The sequence below is a fragment of the Schistocerca americana genome, chromosome 3, assembly GCF_021461395.2.
Source record: "Schistocerca americana isolate TAMUIC-IGC-003095 chromosome 3, iqSchAmer2.1, whole genome shotgun sequence".
Classification (NCBI taxonomy): Eukaryota; Metazoa; Arthropoda; class Insecta; order Orthoptera; family Acrididae; genus Schistocerca; species Schistocerca americana.
In genome coordinates, this window is record NC_060121.1 from 292292199 (window position 1) to 292320093 (window position 27895).

The following is a 27895-nucleotide window of genomic DNA, read 5'->3' on the forward strand; positions in this document are numbered from 1 at the left end:
CAGACAGACAGCTGACCAATCAACCAAATCAGTTCCACTCCACGTAACCAGCAAAACGACCACAAGATTTCAACACACAACACACAGAATATTGGCCCCCCACAACGACCAACACCACCTCAGCTGTCGAACTACACGCTGCACTGGACAGCAACAACACAAGGAAAATACACCGCCTAGAATTACGTCAACATCCAGGGCAGGTAACCGGAAGGTCAACGGCCACAAGGCAGAAGATACCGCTGGTCAACTTCCATAACAGGGAATAAATTAAGTTAAATTTCACAGGAAGACGACTGGAATCTTAGCCGACTTAAAGAAACACACGTTGTTGCTCGTGGGAATGTCCCAAAAGCGACAACCAGGATCAAACGAAGAAACGTAACAGTTGAGGGTCGATAGAAAGTTAAGTGAGAACTCTACTTTCATGTCCAAGATCGTGTAACGGAACATATTAAAGTCTTTACTTTACCGAAGTATGCGATACCCTCCAAATTCAACCAGTTTAACGAGTATTTGTGATTATAGAAAAGTTACTGTGTATGTTAACAATGATTGCATAACATGTCTCCATAAACAGTCAACCCATTAAATTATACTGAATAACTGACCCACACAAAAGTTAATCACTTGATCACTGATACAGAAAATGTCATCATGTAAAAACACTAAGTTCATCTTAAATAATTAATATGAAGTACGAAAAATAGTGGCCAACTTAGGTATTTTGGATCTCCTTAAATAAAAATCACCCAGTGAAACCTATTCGTTCACTAGGAGCGTTTTCACTCAGTATTCACGTAATCAATCCTATTTTAGACGAAAACCAATGTAATTCTTAATAATTCATGTTGTTTACTTGTTTATGCAAATTAGAGAAGTCAATTGACAAACTTCTAAAAAAACGGCCTTTTTGTAACAAAGAATTATTCTGTCAAGTCAACAAATCTGTCTGTCATTTTAATAACATGTTAAATTATGTCACTTGCTGTAAATTAATAACTTTTCTGCACAAATTATGGTAACAGATGTACATGTGACATATAAACTATATCTCTTTTTAGTAGTTCTTTGACAAGGTTATAAATACAAGCAGCAAGAAGGGTTGAGGGCGCAGTCGGAATGTCACTTTGGTAAAGTGTGTTTGTGTGTTTGTGTGTTGTTGTTTGAGGTGGATAAACAATGCAAAGAACATGTAAGGGAAGTACTACTTCGTGTTGTGTCATGGTCTTTGGTGGACAGTGGAATTAAGATGACACCAGAGTAATAAATATTTGAAGTTTACATATTTGTTGGTTTCGCTCGTTCTTTATCATCAAAAGCACATAAAAAACACGGGACCTCATGTTTTTAACCCTAGACAACCAGATTTAGAGCCAGCATCAGCATCGAGACACAGCAGCGATCCAGCAAGCAGCAGCGATTACCACAATGCATTTTAATGGCGCCAACCTAACATCAAGTGCTAACAAGCTCCGTAAATGGGAGTGAAATAGTGCGATTATAGCAATTAGCAATATCTACGACTAGGCGACCATTACAATCGGTGGGCGACGAACTTCGTAGCACTCTCAAGCAGCACCTCACGCTCCAACCGCGCGTGCACGCCGCCAGCGGCTCCAGCCCGACTCCACGCGACGGGGGCTTGCTTGCTGCTCCACGCCAACCGACCGACTGGACTGCTGGCCCGTCCGCGGCTGCTGCTCCGTCGTGAATGCACTGCTGGTGCGTCTCCCACTCACTGACTATCCGACACACGACGACCCGGAAATACTATCAGTCGCTCCAGAGAGGGTACGACAGTGCTCTTATCGATACGCGCTGCTGCTGCCACTACGGGCAAATAAGGCAGGAAGTTAGTGACACCAGTAAATGGAATAAGAAAACGAGGCGGCACTTCCGTAATAGAAGATGACAAACAATTAATGGGATGAACACGAGCCATGCACGGCTCAGTAGTATTGGGAACAGGGAGATCATGACCTAAAATATCAATGTTAATCTAACAGAGTGGTCAAAGTGTATTTTGCCACCTTTCAACATAATGTTCTCAATCGCCCTGACTGGGAATTCTTGCCCCAGTATCTCCCTTGCCCCTTAGAGTCTAGAGTGATTCGTATTGCAAATTACATGTTCGTTGCCATGGTCATCAAAAATGCCGCAAACTCTCCACCTCTACCACAGTTTTGCTTTAAATGACTGACTTAAATTACACGACTAAACACTAGGTAATTCTTCCACATACGGATAACCAGTTGAGGGTTCGACCATCCTGCTACTTGAGGAGAAAGTTTTCAGTTTTCGAGTAAGGATTTAACTTATTTTCGTCAGAACTCGTGGGATACTATCCAGAACTATGTTCAAAACTGTTGTAAAACTTTGGAGCTGTAGCGAAAGTAGATCCCTCGTTGTTGCGATAATCTCACAAGCTATCTAGCAAACAAAGAGTCATTGCAGTTGACGGTCGCACTCTTGGGAGCTATTCAAAATTACCATAAGTTTTTTCGCAAATTGACAAATTTTTACAGGACCAAATTTTCCTGAATACTATCGTTTGCGTCGCGAAATTCTGCAGAACTATTCGAATATTGTATAGAGAACTCTAGAACTATAACATATCTAACAACTAGAGTGCCAACATCACCCGACTTCGGCGATGTATGGAATGAGCTCGCAACAAAGCGACCACCTTTCAACGTGTATTAATTTTGGCTGTTCATTATCAGTTACACTAAGTTTAAGTACCTATAAGACTGTAGACATAGAATCTTCATTACTTAAAATACACTACTGGCCATTAAAATTGCTACACCAACAAGAAATGCAGATGATAAACGGGTATTCATTGGACAAATATATTATACTAGAACTGACATGTGATTACATTTTCACGCAATTTCAGTGCACAGATGCTGAGAAATCAGTACCCAGAACAGCCACCTCTGGCTGTAATAAGGGCCTTGATACGCCTGGCCATTGATCAGAGCTTGGATGGCGTGTACAGGTACAGCTGCCCACGCAGCTTCAGCACGATACCACAGTTCATCAAGCGTAGTGACTGACGTATTATGACGAGCCAGTTGCTCGGCCACCATTGACCATACGTTTTCAATTGGTGAGAGATCTGGAGAATGTGCTGGCCAGGGCAGCAGTCGAACATTTTCTGTATCCAGAAAGGCTCGTACAGGGCCTGCAATATACGGTCGTGCATTATCCTGCTGAAACGTAGGGTTTCGCAGGGATCGGATGAAATGTAGATCCACGGGTCGTAACACATCTGAAATGTAACGTCCACTGTTCAAAGTGCCGTCAGTGCGAACAAGAGGTGACCGAGTCGTGTAACCAATGGCACCCGATACCTTCATGCCGGGTGATACACCAGTATGGCGATGACGAATACACGCTTCCAATGTGCGTTCACCGCGATGTCGCCAAACACGGATGCGACCATCATGATGCTGTAAACAGAACCTGGATTCATCCGAGAAAATGACGTTTTGCCATTCGTGCACCCAGGTTCGTCGTTGAGTACACCATCGCAGGTGCTCCTGTCTGTGATGCAGCGTCAAGGGTAACCGCAGCCATGGTCTCCGGGCTGATAGTCCATGCTGCTGCAAACGTCATCGAACTGTTCGTGCAGATGGTTGTTGTCTTGCAAACGTCCTCATCTGTTGACTCAGGGATCGAGACGTGGCTGCTCGATCCGTTACAGCCATGCGGATAAGATGCCTGTCATCTTGACTGCTAGTGATACGAAGCCGTTGGGATCCAGCACGGCGTTCCGTATTACCCTCCTGAACCCACCGTTTCCATATTCTGCTAACATCATTGGATCTCGACCAACGCGAGCAGCAGTGTCGCAATACGATAAACAGCAATCGCGATAGGCTACAATCCGACCTTTATCAAAGTCGGAAACGTGATAGTACGCATTTCTCCTCCTTACACGAGGCATCACAACAACGTTTCACCAGGCAACGCCGATCAACTGCTGTTCGTGTATGAGAAATCGATTGGAAACTTTCCTCACGTTAGCACGTTGTAGGTGTCGCCACTGGTGCCAACCTCGTGTGAATGCTCTGAAAAGCTAATAATTTGCATATCACGGCATCTTCTTACTGTCGGTTAAATTTCGCGTCTGTAGCACGTAATCTTCTTGGTGTATCAATTTTAATGGCCAGCAGTGTACCAGGTCGTTTAGTCGGCGTGAGATCGTTACCGAAATGCTCTACAACTGAGTTGTCAGTCGTTAGAAGAGGCTTTGTGCATCACAGAGAGATCTACTATTGAAATTTCGAGAAAGCAATTTCCGGGAAGAGTTGGACAACTTATTACTACTTCCCACATACATCTCGCGTAATGACCACGACGAGAAAATTCGAGAAATTAGATTCAGTACAGAGGCTTACCTACAATCAGTCTTCCCATTCGCTAGTGGAACAGGGTATGGAAAATCAGTTATTGGTACCAGATCTACACTCTGCCGCAGACCGTGAGGTGGCATGAGGAGTACGATAAAGATGTAGTACATTATATACTATTTTACAATCAAGATCATCTTGTATAAACAATTTGGCAGCCTTCGGTGGTTATATTGTTTTACCACAAAGAACGCTCATTTGATGGAAGGAAAAAAGTCAGTGTGGAAGGTCAATTGTATTTGAACGCTACATGTCAGACAGATTTCACGTGCGCATGTATCCAGCATATATTGCCCCCTCCCCGATCTAGCACCTCATCTTAAAGGAACGTCGCAGAACAGATGGCGTGTGTGTAGAGGAGGTATCTGAAGTAGAAAAGCAGACGTTGGCCACATCCTGCCGTAGTAAATTCCGCCTCCCAGGCGACAGTCTCCCCGTATCGGCACATGACTAGGGATCCGTGCGGGTGCCTCTCGTGCGCGCCACCAATATATATCCACACCGGCAGATATCGGCACGGCTATCGACGGCCCGCCTGCAGTCGCGTCCATCGCATGCTCTCTGTCCGCCGCCACCTTCGAAGCTGTAAATAATGACCTTCAGGAATCCTCACATTGATTTTTCAGCAGCGGAAATAGCGCAACAAACATGTGTACTGCCGTATACTAATAGAGGAACCTTTCCTGCTGCTGCACTGTTGTTGTTGTTGTTGTTGTGGTCTTCAGTCCAGAGACTGGTTTGATGCAGCTCTCCATGCAACTCTATCCTGTTTGAGGTTCATCTGTCAGTACCTACTGCAACCTACATCCTTCTGAATCTGTTTAGTGTATTCATCTCTTGGTCTCCCTCTAGGATTTTTACTCTCCACGCTGCCCTCCAATACTAAATTGGTGATCCCTTGATGCCTCAGAATATGCCCTACCAGCCGATCCCTTCTTCTAGTCAAGTTGTGCCACAAACTCCTCCTCAATTCTGTTCAATACCTCCTCATTAGTTATGTGATCTACCCATCTAATCTTCAGCATTCTTCTGTAGTACCACATTTCGAAAGCTTCTATTCTCTTCTTGTCTAAACTATTTATCGTCCATGTTTCACTTCCATACATAGCTACACTCCATACATATACTTTTAGAAACAGCTTCCTGACACTTAAATCTATACTCTATGTTAAAAAAACTTCTCTTCTCCAGAAATGCTTTCCTTGCCATTGCCAATTTACATTTTATATCCTCTCTACTTCGACCATCATCAGTTATTTTGCTCCCCAAATAGCAAAACTCCTTTACTACTCTGTCTCATTTCCTAATCTAATTCCCTCAGCATCACCCGACTTAATTCGACTACATTCCATTATCCTCGTTTTGCTTTTGTTGTTGTCCATCTTATACCCTCCTTTCAAGACACTGTCCATTCCGTTCAACTGCTCTTCCAAGTTCTTTGCTGTCTCTGACAGAGTTAAAATGTCATCGGTGAACCTCAAAGTTTTTATTTCTTCTCCATGGATTTTAATCCCTACTCCGAATTTTTCTTTTGTTTCCTTTACTGCTTGCTCAATATACAGATTGAATAACATCGGGGAGAGGCTACAATCCTGTCTCGCTCCCTTCCCAACCACTGCTTCCCTTTCATGCCCCTCGACTCTTCTAACTGCCATCTGGTTTCTGTACAAATTGTAAATAGCCTTTCGCTCCCTGTATTTTACCCTTTTACCTTCAGAATTTCACCTGCTGCAATATCAGCCATTAAAGCTCCAACACTAGGGAAGATAGTAAACACAAAATTCTGTTAATTGTACATGTATAGTAGCAAAATGCCATAGTAAAAGTTGTCGGTGAATCATGGATTTGCATGGTGTGAAATTTAGCAAACAGCGCTGCCACAATTCGCATCGACAACGGCTCTGACTCGGCTGGGTTTCGACTCAAACTGAGCTTGGATGACAGACGCGTTTACGTCATATCATGTTGCTTCAACTTTTACAGTTAATCAGTCACGGTAGCTGGCAACTGGCGACTGGTGACGAGACGGTCCCCCGACAACCCTTGACCAGATTTCTGCACTGTGTGAGCGCTCTGGAGGTCTTGCTGGTCAAGGCAACAGTGTACTGCACTCTGTATCGAGTTAGGGCAAAACAGCACGACCACCATGTGGTCTTGCGCTATCATGTTGAAAGATAAGTCATGGAGGAGTCGAGGATAGGACACGACCACAAAATAGCTGTTGTCCAAAGTTACCGGCTGTGCGATCCACAGGTAATTCTGTGGTGAACCGAATGGCACCCCATATCGTCACGCCGGAGGCAGCGCTCGTATAATAATGAAGAAAGCGATCTAGCAACGTTCATTCTTCTCAGGGTCTTCACATGTGGATATCTCTCGTGATTCTGCACACTGAACCGAGACTCGCTTGAAAAGGCGACTGGTGCTGCTCCTTTGCCCAGTGTTGTCGTTGGGCCCACCACTGTCTACACGGTGCCTCATCAAGGGAGCTGTACCAGTGTTCATCATGCTGTGGTGCTCCAGACCTCATCGCAGTGTCACTCCTCTTGTTGCAAACAAACCCATTTGCAAATATATGTGGCATGGCTGTATAAACCCGCGCGGCCTGGAGACTGAGCAATATTTCTGTCCTCCCCGATCCTAGTCGCGTGGACCCTTTGAGATCCTGCTTGGAGTTGAGTGTGGCCCTTCGGGATCCACAGATTGCCTATTCATATGAGATACTCACATGGAGCAACATCGCGAAACTGGTCACGCGTCTCCCACTGCCGAATTCACGACGCAGGTTGATAGGCATTTATTTTTACACGAAGCACGAAGCGATCTCCTCACAAACAAATAAACAACGCTCAGATGTGATTTCTCAATGAGTAACGTGCTGCCTAAACTTTTACGTAGAACGTAGGTGACGATACTTCCACCTACTTTCTGCTGTCGCCTCAAACTACTAATCACTAGCATGTACAAGCATGTATTTAGCTAAACATGACGCAAAACTAGCTAGAGCTAAAGGAAAAGAAATAATAATAAATCAACAATAAATCTGGTAATTTATAAAATCAAATCTATTAAAAGTTCAAGTCAAAATAAAGATAATAAAATCGAAGCTAATCTAACTTCTTACGAAATAGTCTGAGCAACGGAGCGTAAAGAAGTTCTATAGTGGAAATATTATCCAACAGTTAAAGAAATTATCAAATTAAAAACGGGTGAAAAATAATAAAGCAAATCTACTGTATATAAATGAAAACGTAACAGTTCCTTTGTCCAGAAACCTGTATCTCCGAAAGTTCTTGAGCGACTGTTTTTAAATTTTGAAAGACTGCTGAAACGATGAATTCTAATACGAGCATGTTTTTAGGTACTAACATCTTTAATATATATTTATAAAGGGAAAACATTTTTACCAAATATCTCAATGTACCTTTCAGATTTACGTCATGTTTTTACTTATTACTGAACATGACGTTACTGAATAAACGTTTAGACACACATACAATACTGAAACGTTGTTAGCTGACGGGAAAGCTCATTTATGGCTTATTGGTTAATGATTAAAATACTACTACAGAATATGGATTTGCAGTAACAGTAAACAAGGCTCAAGGTGAGAGAGGAGCGAAGACTTGATGGACAGAGGAGTGGGAGGAAATGGACATAGAAAACGGGAAGGAAGGGGGCACGAGGTGATGGACAGAGAAAGAGGAGTAGGTGATGGGCAAAGAAAGGGGGAGATGAACAGGGACAGGGGAGGAAAGGAGATTAGGACATACATACAATTCCCATATATACGACGCCTTGCTTGATATAAGGAGCGTAAACACTGGACGATTGTACAGTGGAAAAACGTTGTGTGGAGTGACGAATCACTGTGCACAATGTGGCGATCCGATGGCAGGGTGTGGGTACTGCGAATGCCCGGTGAATGTCATATACCAGCGTGTATAGTGCAAACAGTAAAATTCGGAGGCGGTGGTGTTATGGTGTGGTCGTGTTTTTCATGGAGAGGGCTTGCACCCCATGTTTTGCGTGGCACTATCACAATACAGGCCTACATTAATATTTCAAGCACCTGAAACTTCCTGGCAGATTGAAACTGTGTGCCGTACGGAGACTCTAACTTGGGACCTTTGCTTTTTGCGGGCAAGTGCTCTGCCAACTGGGCTACCCAAGCACGACTCGCGCCCCGTCCTCACAGCTTTACTTCTGCTGGTATCTTGTCTCCTACCTTCCAAACTTTACAGAAGCTGGCCTGCGAACCTCTCCTCCACAATATCCATTCTTTCAGGAGTGCTAGTTCCGCAAGGTTCGTAGGAGAGCTTTTGTAAAGTGTGGAAGGTAGGAGACGAGATACTGGCAGAAGTAAAGCTGTGAGGACGGGGCGTGAGTCGTGCTTAGGTAGCTCACTTGGTAGAGCACTTGCCCGCGAAAGGCAAAGGTCCCAAGTTCGAGTCTCGGTCCGGCACACAGTTTTAATCTGCCAGGAAGTTACATTTCAGCGCACATTCCGCTGCAGAGTGAAAATCTCATTCTGGATTTCAAGCACCTTCTCGCTTCCCTCTGTTGAAGTGCAATTCGGGGATGGCGATTGCATCTTTCAACACGATCGAGCACCTGTTCATAATGCACTGCCTGTGGCGGAGTGGTTACACGACAGTAACATCCCTGTAATGCACTGGCCTGCACAGTGTCCTGACCTGAATCCTATAGAACACCTTTGGGATGTTTTGGAACGCCGACTTCGTGTCAGGCCTCGCCGAGCGACATCGATACCTCTCCTCAGTGCAGCACTCCGTGAAGAATGGGCTGCCATTCCCCAAGAAACCTTCCAGCGCCTGATTGAACGTATACCTGCGAGAGTGGAAGCTGTCATCAAGGCTAAGGGAGGGCCAATACCATATTGAATTCCAGAATTAGCAATGTATGGCGCCACGAACTTGTAAGTCATTTTCAGCCAGGTTGTTCGAATACTTTTGATCACTTAGGGTATATATTGTCTGTGTGCTTTCTCGTTTTTCTTTTTCACTTAATCACATTGAACCACGGCAAAGTATGGCCGGATACAGCTAGTAATTTGATAGTAATAAATTGCTCCTTACAAACTAACTTAAATGCGTCGCTGAAGGTCTGAGGGCCGCTCGGGATTAGCCGAGCGGTCTAGGCGCTGCAGCCATAGACTGTGCGGCTGATCCCCGCGGAGGTTCGAGTCCTCCCTCGGGCATGGGTGTGTGTGTTCGTCCTTAGGTTAATTTAGGTTAAGTAGTGTGTAAGCTTAGGGACTGATGACCTTAGCAGTTAAGTCCCATAAGATTCCACACACATTTTTTGAAGGTCTGAGGAATACCGACAAATCGTATCTTATAACGACCCATTCGAATCTAAATGTAACCTAAAACTTCAGTTTCAATAATGTTAAAAAAGCTACACTAATTAAAACACAAATAAATAAAAGAAGAAAATTCAAAATAAATACAAATAAAGTGTCAATGCTAATGCAGAAAAGAACTGCATATTTGGATTCTAAATTCAACAAACTAATCTGTCAAAACAGTAATTAATTTTGATAAACAATATTTCACCAACATGTACTTTCGTACTAATGTGGGCATATATAACTCACTATAACTGGCCGTAGTTCACGCCGGCCTGATCTCAGACCATGTAAGAGTTTAAAGGTCGAACAGACCTAATTATTGGGCTCCTGAACCAAAATTGTTTAATTCAGCATAGAGGTCGCTCTCCATTTTGACGATATGAGATCTCGAAACCAATTTATGGTGTTATCCCTAACATAACTTAATTTGCGATCATAAATTATGCATCATGACAAACACGAATTGTGGCCAAGCGGTTCTAGGCGCTACAGTCTGGAACCGCGCGACCGCTACGGTCGCAGGTTCGACCCCTGCCTCGGGCATGGATGTGTGTGATGTCCTTAGGTTAGTTAGGTTTAAGTAGTTCTAGGGGACTGATGACCTCAGATGTTAAATCCCATAGTGCTCAGAACCATTTGAACAAACACAAATTAATCATTTAATAATGAAGAATTTAATTATTCATGTCATCCCATCAAAACATACCAATGTCAGTCACACTTATGTTGCATGCCGTCTCATCTTGTCGACGTTACTTTTGAATGGAACTGCTATTGTAACACTTGTCTGGTTGCTATTTCTGTATTTATTGCTGCTTCAAACTGAACATCCAGTCTTGTTACCTAGTACTAATTGTATAACAGATTGTTTACAAAAAACGAAGCAGTGAATTCACAAAAGCACTCTATACCGCTGAATTTGTTACAGCTAGAATAATCTCTTCTAAGCCCGTTAAAACTATGAATCAGTATTACCGTAAATCTAGATTCACTTAAGAATTTTGAGCGACTTCACCTAGAGGTACTCATGCCCTAGCACTCAGTTAATACTTAACAATTCGAAAAGAACCTGGTATGACTACTCACTATCGCTACACTGAGATAACTGTCGAATTGCTGTGCTCAAAGTTCCAATATCCAGTTCACTGGAAGTCTTTCTCTCTCACACACCACACACACCACACACACACACACACACACACACACACACACACACACACACACACACAATAATTTTTTTCTTGGGCGTGTGACAACCAGAAAAATTCTCTGGGTATCATCGGTGGCTTTACACTCTGAGCAGCGCTGTGCCAGCACCCAGCGCCACATCCTCTCCAGGAGTTACTTTCCTGAAATGCCTTCCCCCCCCCCCCCCCCACCACCACCACCACCACCACCAGGAGCCTTACAACTCTTTTGTAAGTACTTGCTTGGCTGCCATGGGGCTCACCCAGCCTTTGCAGCACTACTTTCCTTTCTGTGCTGCAAGCCTCCCCTTCAAATATCCATTTCCCCCTCTACCTTTCCATCGAATGATCTTCCTGGTGCAGGGCCTTCTTGGACCTGCTAAATGACTGAGGACCCTAGTTTTCAATTTCACTTCAGTTGCTCTCTACAATTTTACATTAATAAATAAATGGTCTGCATTGTTGGGTTTGACCTGAGACCACTTTTCCAAATTAGCCATCCCTTTGGGGCGGGGCGGGGGGGGGGGGGGGGGAGGGAGAGAGAGAGAACCGTAAAGTCCCTTACCGTGCAGCAGTTGCACTGCTAGTGCGTGAGCTGAAACCGCCACGTGTATGCTAAGGAGCATGTGTCCATCGTGACTGGGGCAGAGAGACTCCAAGGAATGGATTACTGGCTATGCAGCTATTGCTGGTATTGGGAGAGCCCCACTTAAGATGGATGGCACCGTGATGGATGACTTCCATATCACGCAAATGAAGTTTTCTCCCACTGGCGATCATGCAGCCCAAGCACTCTCTTCAAAAGTAAAGAACTAGTTTAATGCAGAGATACAGCCTCAAAATGTTTCCTTCCTTGCCTATGCCATGGAAGTAATGTAGCACTAAGCGACAAGCAGAAAAATATTGTCCCCCTCCCCCCATACCTGGTTTGTACTAGGACAGAAGGGGAGTTTTTGCCCATAAAGCCTTTACTCTTAATAGAAACTGTAAAAGACAAGTTCGGAGACGTTGCAGCCATCTCCAAAATTAAGAGTAGCTCAGTTTTGATTAAGTGTCCCTTGCCCAACCACAGGTCTTGATGGCTTATGACAAGATGATGGGATAAGCCCCGTCTATAGAGATTGTGCATGACCATTGCAAGTGAATGTTCCTTGTGCTGCTCCTCCCGTCTCCATCAACTGTGAAGATCACCATTTCAGAGAGAAAAAAGACAGCAATATAAGCCTCTGGACAGACGTATCAAGGGGCCAAGAAAAAGTGTCTACATCCTGCATGCATGACAAGGTCATACACTACAGCTATGAAGTAGCCCTCTCTGGCTATGGTACTCTTCCACATTATGCATCCTACAGCGAGCCTTCAAGGCTACTAGATCATGCCTTCCCCTTCTGATGGTTAGGGGCTCTCCTCCTGCTGCTTACCCCACACTCACTTTTGTAGCAATAGATCCCAGCTCGCCAGGCACGTGGAACCCCATCCTCCAGCAGAGATCCATCATCCTCATCCTAGCTTCTCACAGCAGGAAGGGGGGTCTCTTGGAATACTCAAGGTTTTTGCTGAATTGGATACAAGCCAGTGGCTGAAGGAGCCACAAGCTGCTGGTCATACAGCTTCACATTCTTCAGTCTGTGGAACTAATTCAGGAATGTCGTCCAGACTCACTAAGGAGAAGAAAGATGAAAAGACGTCTTGCAATATAAAGTTTCTTTGGCCCCCACACAATTGGATCTCACATGTTCTGCCTCTGTGACCTTGACTATGAACCTGGTGATACCTGAGGCTCCATGTCGCACCATAAAGCGTTTCTCAGATCCTGTGAGTGTCGATAAAATCACCCTGACTCCAGGACATAATCTACTCCCTTCACAACCTCGCATTATACAGACAGCACGGTCCTCCAGTGGAATTTTAGCGGTTTTTTCCACCATGAGACTGAGCTAAGAAACCTCTTAAGCTCCTGCCCTGCTTTCTGTATTTTCCCTTAGGAAACTTGGTTTCCAGCAACAAGACCCCTGCTCTTCATGGCTACCAAGGTATTTTAAGAATCATGTCGATTATGATCTGGCGTTGGGTGGAGATTGCGCATATGTTTGGGCTGTATGTAGCTAACTTGAGCCTCTTCATACAACTTTGGAGGCTGTTGCTGTTCAGGTAAGAGCATTCAAGAATTTTATCATCTGAAATATTTATCTCCCTCCGGATGGCGGAGAACCTCAGAACATATTGTGTTTATTGGTTTCTCAGCCCCTCCCCCCACATCTTCTAATTTTGGGAGACTTTAATGGCCGTAAATCTTTATGGGGTGGAACTATGATCACTGGCCATGGTAGAGACATTGAAAACTTGCAGGCAGGTCTCGACCTCTGTCAGTTATATACTGAGACCTTCACACGTATCAGTGTGGAACATAAAACTTACTTGGCCATTGCTTTTTCTATTTGCAGACCTACTCTTCTGCCAACCATCCACTGGAGGGTTCACAATGACCTGCGTGGTAGTGACCACCTCCCGATCTATGGCATTCCCTCATCATCACTGCCCTAGGCACCCATCTGGATGGGCTGTCAACAATGTTGACGGGGTTCCTTTCAACTGCACTGGCGTTCTGAGCTCCCTGCTACATAGAAGCATTGATATGACTGCCAGAGTCAAACAGTAGCCATTCTGTCAGCAGCCCACTTAGGGATCCCATATTCCTTGGTTAGAGATTGCAGGCGGGCTCTTAAACGCCATAAGTGGCATCCATCAATCGAGCACGTCATTGCCTTAATAGACTTTGTGCCCTGGTCCACCACTTAAAAAGACGTCAAAAGCAAAAATGCTGGGAATGGTTGGTTTCAACCATTTGACCACATATGCTTCCTTCATAGGGTTTTACGTGAAGATCAGATGCTCCTGCAAATACCAGTCCCTTGCAGATGTACTTGGCAGTACTCAGATGGCATAGTCAAACATTTTGCTCTGATCTGACAATTATCAACCTGCCTTTTGTGTTTGAAAACAGCAGATTGCACTTATCTTCCACTACAGGTCACCTTGAACCCTATAATGCTCTATTCTGAGAGTGGGAACCCTTCAGCACTTTGCCCTGAAACAGCCCCAGTGTCAGATCGCATCCATACCCAAATGCTCAAACAACTGTCAGTGGACTGTCAGTCATCTCTTCACCATCATCAACCATATTCTGGAGCAAGGGTGAGTTCCCATTTCAGTGACCAGAAAGCACCATCATCCTGGTACTGAAACCAGCCAAGTATCCTCTAGAGATTGACAGCTATCGCCCATTTAGTCTCACCAATGTTCTCTGCATGCAGCTTTACTGTATGATTAAATGATGGCGTCCTCTTGGGTAAAATATTCCGGAGGTAAAATAGTCCCCAATTCGGATCTCCGGGCGGGGACTACTCAAGAGAACGTCATTATCAGGAGAAAGAAAACTGGCATTCTACGGATCGGAGCGTGGAATGTCAGATCCCTTAATCGGTCAGGTAGGTTAGAAAATTTAAAAAGGGAAATGGATAGGTTAAAGTTAGATATAGTGGGAATTAGTGAAGTTCGGTGGCAGGAGGAACAAGACTTTTGGTCAGGTGATTACAGGGTTATAAATACAAAATCAAATGGGGGTAATGCAGGAGTAGGTTTAATAACGAATAAAAAAATAGGAGTGCGGGTTAGCTACCACAAACAGCATAGTGAACGCATTATTGTGGCCAAGATAGATACGAAGCCCACACCTACTACAGTAGTACAAGTTTATATGCCAACTAGCTCTGCAGACGATGAAGAAATAGATGAAATGTATGACGAGATAAAATAAATTATTCAGGTAGTGAAGGGAGACGAAAATTTAATAGTCATGGGTGACTGGAATTCGTCAGTAGGAAAAGGGAGAGAAGGAAACATAGTAGGTGAATATGGATTGGGGGGAAGGAATGAGAGAGAAAGCCGCCTTGTAGAATTTTGCGCAGAGCATAACTTAATCTTAGCTATCACTTGGTTCAAGAATCGTAAAAGAAGGTTGTATACCTGGAAGAATCCTGGAGATACTAAGAGGTATCAGATAGATTATATAATGATAAGACAGAGATTTAGGAACCAGGTTTTAAATTGTAAGACATTTCCTGGGGCAGATGTAGATTCTGACCACAATCTATTGGTTATGAACTGCAGATTGAAACTGAAGAAACTGCAAAATGGTGGGAATTTAAGGAGATGGGACCTGGATAAACTGAATGAACCAGAGGTTGTACAGAGTTTCAGGGAGAGCATAAGGGAACAATTGACGGGAATGGGGGAAAGAAATACAGTAGAAGAAGAATGGGTAGAATAGAAATATTGAATTTAATTGATGAAAGGAGAAAATATAAAAATGCAGTAAATGAAGCAGGCAAAAAGGAATACAAACGTCTCAAAAATGAGATCGACAGGAAGTGCAAAATGGCTAAGCAGGGATGGCTAGAGGACAAATGTAAGGATGTAGGCGCTTCTCTCACTAGGGGTAAGATACATACTACCTACAGGAAAATTAAAGAGACCTTTGGAGAAAAGAGAACCACTTGTATGAATATCAAGAGCTCAGATGGCAACCCAGTTCTAAGCAAAGAAGGGAAGGCAGAAAGGTGGAAGGAGTATATAGAGGGTTTATACAAGAGCGATGTACTTGAGGACAATATTATGGAAATGGAAGAAGATGTAGATGAAGACGAAAAGGGAGATAAGATACTGCGTGAAGAGTTTGACAGAGCACTGAAAGATCTGAGTCGAAACAAGGCCCCGAGAGTAGACAACATTCCATTAGAATTACTGATGGCCTCGGGAGAGCCAGTCATGACAAAACTCTACCATCTGGTGAGCACGATGTATGAGACAGGCGAAATACCCTCAGACTTCAAGAAGAATGTAATAATTCCAATCCCAAAGAAAGCAGGTGTTGACAGATGTGAAAATTACCGAACTATCAGTTTAATAAGTCACAGCTGCAAAATACTAACGCGAATTCTTGACAGACAAATGGAAAAACTGGTACAAGCCGACCTCTGGGAAGATCAGTTTGGATACCGTAGAAATGTTGGAACACGTGAGGCAATACTGACCTTACGACTTATCTTAGAAGAAAGATTAAGAAAAGGCAAACCTACGTTTCTAGCATTTGTAGACTTAGAGAAAGCTTTTGACAATGTTAACTGGAATACTCTCTTTCAAATTCTGAAAGTGGCAGGGGTAAAATACAGGGAGCGAAAGGCTATTTACAATTTGTACAGAAACCAGATTGCAGTTACAAGAGTCGAGGGGCATGAAAGGGAAGCAGTGGTTGGGAAAGGAGTGAGACAGGGTTGTAGCCGCTCCCCGATGTTATTCAATCTGTATATTGAGCAAGCAGTAAAGGAAACAAAAGAAAAATTCGGAGTAGGTATTAAAATTCATGGAGAAGAAGTAAAAACTTTGAGGTTCGCCGATGATATTGTAATTCTGTCAGAGACAGCAAAGGACTTGGAAGAGCAGTTGAACGGAATGGACAGTGTCTTCAAAGGAGGATATAAGATGAACATCAACAAAAGCAAAACGAGGATAATGGAATGTAGTCGAATTAAGTCGGGTGATGCTGAGGGAATTAGATTAGGAAATGAGACACTTAAAGTAGTTAAGGAGTTCTGCTATTTGGGGAGCAAAATAACTGATGATGGTCGAAGTAGAGAGGATATAAAATGTAGAATGGCAACGGCAAGGAAAGCATTTCTCAAGAAGAGAAATTTGTTAACATCGAGTATAGATTTAAGTGTCAGGAAGTCGTTTCTGAAAGTATTTGTATGGAGTGTAGCCATGTATGGAAGTGAAACATGGACGATAACTAGTTTGGACAAGAAGAGAATAGAAGCTATCGAAATGTGGCGCTACAGAAGAATGCTGAAGATAAGGTGGGTAGATCACGTAACTAATGAGGAGGTATTGAATAGGATTGGGGAGAAGAGAAGTTTGTGGCACAACTTGACTAGAAGAAGGGATCGGTTGGTAGGACATGTTTTGAGGCATCGAGGGATCACAAATGTAGCATTGGAGGGCACCGTGGAGGGTAAAAATCGTAGAGGGAGACCAAGAGATGAATATACTAAGCAGATTCAGAAGGATGTAGGTTGCAGTAGGTACTGGGAGATGAAGAAGCTTGCACAGGATAGAGTAGCATGGAGAGCTGCATCAAACCAGTCTCAGGACTGAAGACCACAACAACAACAACAATGTTCTCTGTAAGTTTCCCGAACACATGGTGAGCCAGCGGAGCTTTGTTGGCTCCTTGAGTCTCAGGGTCTTCTGGCTCTGTCCCAGGACAGTATTCGCCAAGGCTATTGATAATTTGTTTTGCCTGGCGTCTGCAACAGGAGAGCTTTTGATTGACATAAACACATTATTGCTGTCCTCTTCTATCTAGAAAAGGCTTATGATATCACAGGGGACACTATGTTCTCGCTACCTTACATGAGTTTGGTTTCTGGGGACCACGTCAGATTTTTGTCCGGAAATTCTTGTTGCTTCGTACTTTCCAAGTTAAAGTTCGTGCTTCCCATGCCCCCCCCCTTAACCAAGAGAATAGGTTTCTGCAGGGCTCTTTATTAAGTCTGTCTCTTTCTAGTTGCCATCAACTGTCCAGCAGCAATTGTGGGGTCTTTAGTATCACCTTTCTTGTATGCTGACGACTTTTGCTTTTAGTATTGCTCCGCACACACACACACACACACACACACACACACACACACACACACACACACACACACACTCTAACACCGACTGCAGGGCGCTATTCAAGAGGTGCAGTCATGGACTGTAACCCATGAGGTTTGTTCTCAGCCACCAACAGTTGAGTAACGCACTTCTGTAGCCATCATATTGTTCATCCACAACCAGAACTTTACCTCGACGACCAATTACTCAGTGTGGTAGACTAATCGTTGTTTGGGACTGTTCTTCAGTGCCCAGTTGACATGACTTCCCCCATCTTCGCCAACTTCAGCAAAGTTGCTACATATTAGTACACTTTGCTGCCTCAGTAACAAGACCTGGGGTTCAGGCTGCACAGCCCTTCTGCAGCTCTACAAAGTCTTGATCCTGTCCCATCGTGACTAGGGAAGTCTGGCGTATGGTTTGGCATGGCCCCTCAATATTGTGGTCACTGGACCCGATTCACCAATGTGGGGGTCAGACATGCAATTAGCCCTGTGAACAGCCTGCAGAGGCCGGTGTTCCCTCCGCCACAGATCAGTTGCCAACAACAGCCACTCGGTTGTATTATACACATTCGCAGCTCCCCTAAGCATCCAAAGTACGGTCCTTTCTCGTAGTAGGGAGAGCTACCTCCGATAAGAGACCCAGAACTGGAGTTAAAATTGCAGTTAGACTATAGTGTCGCTGCTCTGAAATACAATTTCCCCCCACTGCCACCTCTTGTCAGGGAGCAATTACGCATGCCTCAAAGTGTGTACCTAAATCTGGGATCTCTCGATTTACCCTTTGGACTGAAAGATACAGTTGACCACATGGTGTTTTCTGCCTTATTAGCCATCGTCATTTGATAAATGGTGCTACCCCACCAATTTGTACACATTGCGCCCAAGTTTCAACTCTCCGCCACTTTCTGATGGAATGCCCATGTTTTAACCGTTTACGTTCTCTCTTGGGTCTGCTGTCTGAGTTATCGGTCGTGTTAGCGGGCTGTCGACCGCGTTTTACTTTACAATTTAATTTTTAGTTTTGGGCGTCCGTTTCAGTATATTATCTTTTTTAGCCCCATTTTCCACGTGCCTGTTTTTAGATGTGTTCGTGTTCTATACTTTTGACTTGGGTGCATATGACTCCAGTTATTTTCTGCGCCCTGAAGCAAAGCAAAACAAAACCAAACAAAACCCATGGTGTTTTGCCTCATGTTCCTGGCTGCCCTCAGTGCAGTTTTGGGTTCAGGAGTGACATTCACTGACAGATCAATGGTCGATGGACGAACCAGTTTACATACACAAATAAAAGGTGCAGTGTCTTCACTGCTGAATTGGCGGCCATCAAACGAGCCCTTAGCCATGCTCGTTCTTGCACCACAAGATACTTCTAATCTGCAACGACTCCCTGAGCAGCCTTCAGGCTGTAGATCAGTGCTATCCTAGTTACCCATTAGTCACAACTGTCGAAGATCTTCTTTCTGACCTTCATCGAACTGGATGACCAGTCGTTTTTGTTTAGACTCCTGAAGATGTTGGATCTCAGGGAATAAACATGCCAACTCCTTGGCCCGGCCCGGCCCGGCCCGGCCCGGCCCCTACCCTTCCTACCCTTATATTCTCTTTATTCTTTGCCGTTTTTAATGTTTTATATTTCCGAAACTTTTGTCATCTTGTTCATCCTGCTCGTTTTCTTGGGAGAGCGGTTGGTGAGGTGGTGCTGCTGGGCTACAGATTGTACATCTCCCACTGCATACCTGGCTTTGGGGACATCCAGCGGCGTTCTGGGCAGGGCGTCTCGCCCACGTTACCCCCTCTCACTCCCCTCTTACTTCTCCTGGATTTTATCTGTCTTATTGTATCTTACGTACAATTAGCCTTCCCAGGATTTGCCTTTTATATCCTTCTTCTGAGAATTGTTCCTAGTTAGATCCATATAAGATAAAAGTACTGGTGACATCGCAGTTTAGTACCTTTAACTCCAACAACCAACCAACGTGAAACGTCCCAGGACAGTACCCCACCGCACGCCCAGCCTTGTTTCCTCAGTGATATTCACAGACATCGCCTTCCATTAGTAGTCATTACGTCTCTGTTGTTCCATAGACTCGTGATTTATTGCGTCACTGGAAAATTTACGTCTTGACGTTGTCGTAACTCCTAGTGATGCTGCTCCTCTTCCTGTAGTGATTGTTTTCAGTAACCAATCTGTCATAACTAATAAGCTGCTTTGCTTGCCATTGATTTCTTTCTTACTAGAGATATGTTATTTTCACACTGATCTAATTTATTTTCAGATGTATTGCTATTGTAGTATCAGCTGACTGACACATCCTCATTACGGACAATGATACATGCACTGTCAGGCCTATAATCCACTCATTGCATAAATTCAGCATACTTGTCACATTCAAAGAAAATGTTTTGTCTTCACAGTTACTCTTTCATGATCGTTTTTAACGTTCGTGCCAGATTGTTAGCAAGGAGCACGACAGAGCTAAAATCAGTAATGAAGTAACGGCTTTTTCCCCGTAATGAGTAGGTTGACAAAGTAAGTTTTAAACGACAGTAGACACTATTCGAATGAACGAGATGACGTTTCTCTACTCTTTAGCCAGTATATGCTGCAGTGAACGTGGGAGCGATATAAGAAGACGGAAAAATTCTGTTCTGCAAAACCAAAAGTAATCTTATTTTCTAATCTCCGTAAAACTTTAAATTGTACTTACAATTCACTTACATGACAAGAGTATGCTCTGAAATAAACTGAAACACGCCCAGACGAAATTTATTGTACTTGCGAAAGACGTGACACCCAACATATGCATTATGAAATAATAAATTGCAAAATTTAGTCTCATTGTATTTGCGACGTCGCAGGAGTCCTTCCTGCTGCATTTCAGTTCCAGTATTTGTTTAACGAAATTTTAGATCTACAAAGCTAAGCTCTGTTGCATATAAAGCTACCATCCTAGACAACCTCAATCACATTAAGTATTTGTATACCCATCCTTGGCATTGGAAGTCTGGGAGATTTTGGCCGTTCACTTGTGTAACAAAATGACACACCTACAGCCGTCCTTATGTCATTCATTGTATGGCTACCAATTTTGGTGCTTCAGTGCACCATCTAAGCGCTAATGCTGCGAGGTTAACACCATGCGTAAACACGATGCATCAGTGGCCAACATCTAAATCTGATTTCTGCAGATTACCTGTAAGTGCGACGTTGTGTCTCCATCAACTTATTGATCGTTGACGGTTGCAGAATCATTATTTCGGTTACAGGTAGTCGACGAAAACCAGTTATAGATGTTGGCCATTGACGTATCAAGTACACGGATGGTGTTAGCCCCTCAACATTAACTAAGGCCTGAAGATAGTGCACTAAAGAGCCGAAACTAGTAGCCATACAATGAATGACGTCATAAGGACGGCTGTAGGGGGTTCATTTTCGTAAATCAATCACATGAGATGCGTTATGCTGGGCGCAAAAAAAAGAGCCTTGGGACTAAAAAATGTAAGGGCAAATGAATATTCTTCCCATTTATCATTTTAGACAGCGTCAGCCAGTCCTTGCACGACTGTGTATTTTAGAATCTAAAAGCATTCTATTAACTTGAATTGTGTTACCATACAGGACAGCTTTGTTTTGCCACATTATAGAGTTCGCAAATTTTTTACTACGCCTTCGACAGGATGAGGCCGCATAAGAAAGGCACTCATCCGTAGCACACACACACACACACACACACACACACACACACAATGCGTCGTCTTCCACGCATCACAATCGGAGCAGGGCAGGCGTGTGTGCCTGTGCCTATTGCCGCGGGTAATTGACCGTGAAATAGAGCCATTGTTACAACGCTTCGATAACCGCAGGGCTTAAGTTTCCTGTGCGTCTGAGAGTTCCCAGAAGCAATCGGTGGTGCCACACATGGTATTACGCACGTACTGACCACACATACTTGTAACTTAAGTAATGCTCGGAAGGCCAGTAGTTCATACTGTGAACCCCCCCCCCCCTTACTCCTCCTCTAGTTGACAGAGAAAAGACCTCATTTAGCGAAAAGGCAAAGCGAATAGTTAACGTCAAAAATGTAAGTTAGTAGGAACGACCTTTGTAAACCGCGGAGCAGGGGGACTCACGCGGTTGTTTGAGAGGTACGAGCAAAGCTCGAACACAAGAAAAAGTATAAAACTGGCGAACGAGCCCAAAGGGAGTACGATGTTGGAAAAAATATCGAAGCACTGAGATAAATGAATGCTGTTGTATTTGACCACGAAGGGCGCCTGTGAAAATACGTTGCAACTGTCAGTATTAGTCACAACAGTGTTCCATGTAGTTCTGAGTGCATTATGTTGGGGCTAAGTGAAGTCAAACGTGAGCAAGTTACTGGTGCTTGTAAAGTGGTTGCTTCCATAACCAAGATAGCCGAAGTGTTAGCTCCACAAGCTGGGAATTGCAGGGCGAGCTGAATTAAAAAAATGCCTGTAACTGGAAAACGTGGTGCCAAAGCCATAAAACCTGTACTCTGAAACAAGATTCATCCGACCAAATGACTTTATTCCACTGCTCCACACTGTTTCCAACTTCTGTGAAAGTTTACGTCCCACGAGCGTGGCGGGTTCGGTGATTATTTGGGTAACAATGTGGTGGTAGTCCATGAGCGTCGTGGTTTCTCTGCAAGGTCGCATTATTGCAAAGGATTCTGTGGCCATTGTGGCTGATAAAGTCCATCCCATGGTAAAATGTTTTGTTCCCCAATGGTGATACTTCATAGAACCCGCCAGGATAGCCGAGAGCGCTTACGCGCTGCTTCCTGGACTCGAGTAGGCGCGCCGGACCCGGCTCGAATCCACCCGGCGGATTAACGACGAGAGCCGGTGTGCCAGCCAGCCTGGATGTGGTTTTTAGGCGGTTTTCCGCATCCCCCTAGGTGAATACCGGGCTAGTCCCCACGTCCCGTTTATGCAACTCGCATCGTCGTGGACTTCATGAGCGCGAGCATGGACTGTCGCACTCCCTTGGCCACCAGTCACCAAATCTCAATATCATTGAGCCTTTGTGGTCTGCTCTAGAGAAAATGGTGCGTGGTCGTCATCGTCGTTACCTAAACGTGCCACTATTTTGTACGAAGAAGGGTATAAGATTCCCTTGAAAGCCATACAGGACCTGTATGCACCCATCCAGCGGAAACAGACTGGAATCTGTTTTGAATGCCAACGGTTTTTCTTTAACGTATTAGGTATGGTACTGTGTTTTTGGTGTTCCCATATTTTTGTCGACCCCTGGACATTATTTCCAAAGCTATTACTCTCTTTCGCTTTGTTCACAACTGAAACTGTGTGTGTGTGTTTGGGTCACTCCCCTGCGTGCAGAACGCACTGAGGCACAGAGATTGTTTTTTGTTTCAGGTACACCGGGCACTGCCCCACCCTCAAGTTCCGCTTCGGCAAGCGCTACGGAGCCAACACCAAGGACATCATAAAGGTGAGCCGGCGACGCGGCACCGCACCCGCGCTTCCCCTTCCTCTGACCCACTTACGCGGCCAACACGTTGTTTAGAGGAGAGTGTCTGGTCGAGGCGAAGTGCACAGTGGAACAACGCAGGCCAGGAGCTTTGGGTTTAGGCCTTACCACGTCATCCAGGACTAAAGTTTCAATTGGACGTCGGAACTCAGCTGAGGGCAGTAATCGATTTATTCCTTTTCAAATGTCATGGCATATGAACTCCCTCTAAGCAGATCTTAGCTATACAATACTTTTGAGACCCTAAAGATCAACATACTCTGTATAAGGTGTTTTGGCTGCCCCTACCTGTGGGTTTTATGCAATCCATAATGCCTTCAGATACCACACGCATCATTTTCATATTCTCTCGCTCAATACATGCGAACTTCTAGTTCTACAAAAAAATGAACCGGAACTTTTTGTATGAAATTCAATGTGTTTAAATTTGCTTTTCGCTAGAAGCACTAGTTTTCGAATTATGCAAGAAAAACGTACAAAACTGACCTTCAGGCTCGTTTTTCTTGAATAACTCTAAGACCGCTGTGTCCAACGAAAACGTGTTCTGCTACAAAATTTAACTACATAAAATTTCGTACAAAAAGACTCTTTTAATTTTTTTCTGTAGGACTAATATTTCGTACGTAAAGAGCGACAGAATATGAAAATGTCGTGCGTGGTTTTTGAAGGCGTTACAGGTTGCGTAAGACCCAGCTGAATCGCTCGGTGTGCTGTATACTGCTTTGAACGCTGTATGCGTCGGATTATTGGTTATACTAACATAAATTGTCAATACGATCATTTGCAAAGTACCTACCTATAGCTTACAAATTTTGGGAAATAATGCGTTCGTGTCTGTACAGCTGTCAAACCGCACCAACACCACTAGCACGCTGTCTGCGCAGATACGGACAATTTTTGTTCGCACTCTACATAACTTTTTCTTCAGGGTGATAATTAAAAGTAAATCAGATCTAGTCTCACGGAAGTGTACTAACAGCCGTTCTTCCCGCGGACGGAACTGTAAGAAAGAGGGAGTGACAGCGGTTAAGAGATGCCATCCATCACACAGTGTACGGTGTAAGCATATGGGTGCGAAAGAGGGTGGGGGGGAGGGAGGGAGGAGGGGAGTAACGGCAGTAAGAGGAAGCACTTGTTCCCTCTGGGTATGTGGGGGTCCAGAATTCACAAACTATACCTTTCCTTTGACGCGGTGGTGATTTGGGCGTTGTTCCGCATCAAAGACTGATACAGATTCACGGACAATTGCGAAAATATACTTCCTGAGCTATTCTCGGTCCCTTGCTCATACAGTTATTATGGAGCTCTAGATAAGGAAAATTCCAACATGATTCCTGAACCTTTTAGCAGCATAATTTAAAAAAAAACATATCTGAGTATCCATGCCCAACATCCGTTTCCAACTTTAGCGAGAATACCCTGGCATTCTGCTGCCAACTTGATCACAATAATAGTTGACACATTTTTATGTGGTCGAAAAAGACCTGTCATTGCTTGGTGATGCCATATTTTTTTATAACAGCACAAAGTATGCAGTAGGTTCTGAAGCATACGATCTTATTATACCTGCAGGTTTTTTCAGTGACGAACGCAGACGCATCATCTGAAGAGAGGAAATACCATTTTTTGTGCTAGCAGAGAGGCAAAAAGCGAGAAAAAATAAGGTCGAAAAAAATCTCATATGTGACCTCAAACTACAAGGGACGCAACAAAGAGCAAAATAGTCATAAAATTACGAATTCAGCTGTCCATTTTGCATGACTGGACAATAACATGTCAGATTGGAGGAGCGGGGGAAGAGGGGGGGGGGGGGGGGGGGGGGGGGAAGCAGGGATGGGGCTCATCTTCGTTGAGTTATATAGGCAGTTTAGAGTCGATGGTACACAGGAACAACTCGTAATTGTTTTGGGAGGTTCCCCAATTCATCTCGTCCAATGCTGCGTTACACTTCATGCTAACAATCCAAAGCATGTAACTCTGGAAAAAAATTTTATTAATCTTTTATTAAGTCTCTTAATGTTGAAGAAAGACAAGTAATACAAATGTAATAAATTCGTTAACGTCACCAGATGTTCTTAAACACAGTGTTACATGTGGCATAAGTTGAATAAGCGTTTTTAAAGTTTATATCCTGCTTCTTCCTTCTGAGCAGTATTAATCACTGAAATTTTTGCTACTTATTTTTGTTAGTAATAAACATAAATTTCTCAGGCTTTCAGATATAAAAGATATTCTAGAATCCTGCCGCCCTCCCCCTCTTGCATAAATTTCTCCAGACGCCCATAGGTGTAAAATATACAGGGTAGTCAGAAAGAGTCAGAAAAACTTGTGTGTTCAGGATAGACTGTGCTTGGAAGGATTTGTTGAGAAAAAAAAAATCTGTATGTTGCAAAGTTTGAGTTATTAACATTCAGATTGGCTTATCGGGCCGTTGCACGTGCAAATTAAAGTGGCTAGCCAGATACAATTAGTGTCAGTTGTTCTCATAGCGTAGATGATAGCGCAAGAGACTGCTCAGCCTTTGGCGCAGATTGATCCTTACTATCGCCTCATGACCAATTATTGTATCTCTGTCTCGTTTGGTTTTATGAAACTAAACGAAGAACACTTTTGGCGACAACGTCTATGGCGGGATGCTTGAATTTGCGCGCACGACAGCCTGACTGGGCAACTACATTTCTGATTAACACGGAACTGGCGCAACGTACCGAATTTTTTTTTCTGAATAATTATTTTTCAGCACAACCTGCCCTAAACAACCTTACAAAAAACACTGTCCGAACAGGTCTTGAAGGCCCAAGAATATCGACCGGCCACCGTGTCATCCTCAGCCCTTAGGCGTAACTGGATGCTGGCTGATACGGAGGGGAATATGGTCAACACACCACTCTCCCAGCCATTGTCAGTTTTCGTGACCGGTGTCGCTCCTTCTCAGTCGTGTAGCTCCTCAATTGGGCTCATAAGGGCTGAGTGCACCCCACTTATCAAAAACACACTGCAGATCCAGACGGCGACCCATCCAAGTCTGACAATGCTTTCTGGTGATCTAACGGGAACCGTGTTACTACTGTGGCAACACTGTTACAAGCGTTTCAGCTTGTTTCTGACCACCCTGTAGATGTGGGTGTGGACGTAGATGTGGGTGTGGACGTAGATGTGGGTGTGGACGTAGATGTGGGTGTGGACGTAGATGTGGGTGTGGACGTAGATGTGGGTGTGGACGTAGATGTGGGTGTGGACGTAGATGTGGGTGTGGACGTAGATGTGGGTGTGGACGTAGATGTGGGTGTGGACGTAGATGTGGGTGTGGACGTAGATGTGGGTGTGGACGTAGATGTGGGTGTGGACGTAGATGTGGGTGTGGACGTAGATGTGGGTGTGGACGTAGATGTGGGTGTGGACGTAGATGTGGGTGTGGACGTAGATGTGGGTGTGGACGTAGATGTGGGTGTGGACGTAGATGTGGGTGTGGACGTAGATGTGGGTGTGGACGTAGATGTGGGTGTGGACGTAGATGTGGGTGTGGACGTAGATGTGGGTGTGGACGTAGATGTGGGTGTGGACGTAGATGTGGGTGTGGACGTAGATGTGGGTGTCTTCTCATGTAGTACCCACAGTTGAGTACTCCGACGGAGCTGGACTTCACATGCCACGGGTTGACACAGGTATGTGTGCTTCTGTGGCCCAGGAGATGAAGGAGAAGGGCGTCTCGCTGAGGCACGCTCCGTACCACCAGCGGGAGCCCGCGAGTCTGCAGAACGGCACCAACGGCCGCCACAGCCCGAGCCCCGGCCCGGAGGCGACTGGCGCCGGGGTCCGCGAGCAGGGCCAGACGCGCGACCTGGCGCTGGACGTCAAGCACCGGCCGCGCCGCTACATCCTCGGCTACACAGGTAACTAAGCTGCCTCACCATGTCACGTCGGACTGCTCTGCTCAACTGCCCATCTTTAACTGAGTACATCTCAGGCATTCGAATACACCCAAGCGCCAAAGAAACTGGTATAAGCATGCGTATTCAAATAGAGATATGTAAACTGGCAGAATATGGCGCTGCGGTCGGCAACGACTATAAGACAACAAGTGTCTGTCGCAGTTGTTAGATCGGTTAGTTCTGCTACAATGGCAGACGTGACCTAGTAGGCGCACGAGCGATGGAACACAGCATCTCAGAGATAGCGATGACGTGGGGACTTTCCTGTAAAACCATTTAGCGAATGTACTATGAATATCAAGAATCCTAAAAAATATAAAATCTCAGACATCGCAGCGGCTGGAAAAAGATCCTGCAAGAACGTAACCAATGACGACGGAAGAGAATCGTTCAATGTGACAGAAGTGCAACCCTTCAGCAAATTGCCGCAGATTTCAATGATGGGCCATCAACAAGCGTCAGCGTGCGAACCATTCAGTGAAAGATAGATATGGGCTTTGGAGCCGAAAGCCCACTCATGCACCACTGATGAATGCACGACACACAGCTTTATGCCTCGCCTGGGCTGTCAACACTGACATTGGACTCCAGAGTCTCGTCTCAGATTGTATCGAGCGGATGGACGTGTACAGGTATGGGAACAACCTCATGAATCCACGGATCATGCATGTCAGCAGGGGACTGTTCCAGCTCGTGGAGGTTCTGTATGGTCTGGGGTGTGTGCAGTTGGATTGGTGTGGGACCCCT

The 27895-nt window shown here is 44.6% G+C and overlaps 1 protein-coding gene across 1 annotated transcript in view; it reads left to right on the forward strand.

The window, feature by feature from the left end:
• The window catches only part of LOC124606657 (protein FAM166B-like), a 323554-nt gene that overhangs the window by 258336 nt on the left and 37323 nt on the right, over positions 1-27895 (forward strand). Inside the window, exons 2-3 of the mRNA XM_047138662.1 lie at positions 23102-23177; positions 26905-27109. Coding sequence (XP_046994618.1) covers positions 23102-23177; positions 26905-27109 — 281 coding nt within the window. The remainder of the gene's footprint in view (positions 1-23101; positions 23178-26904; positions 27110-27895) is intronic.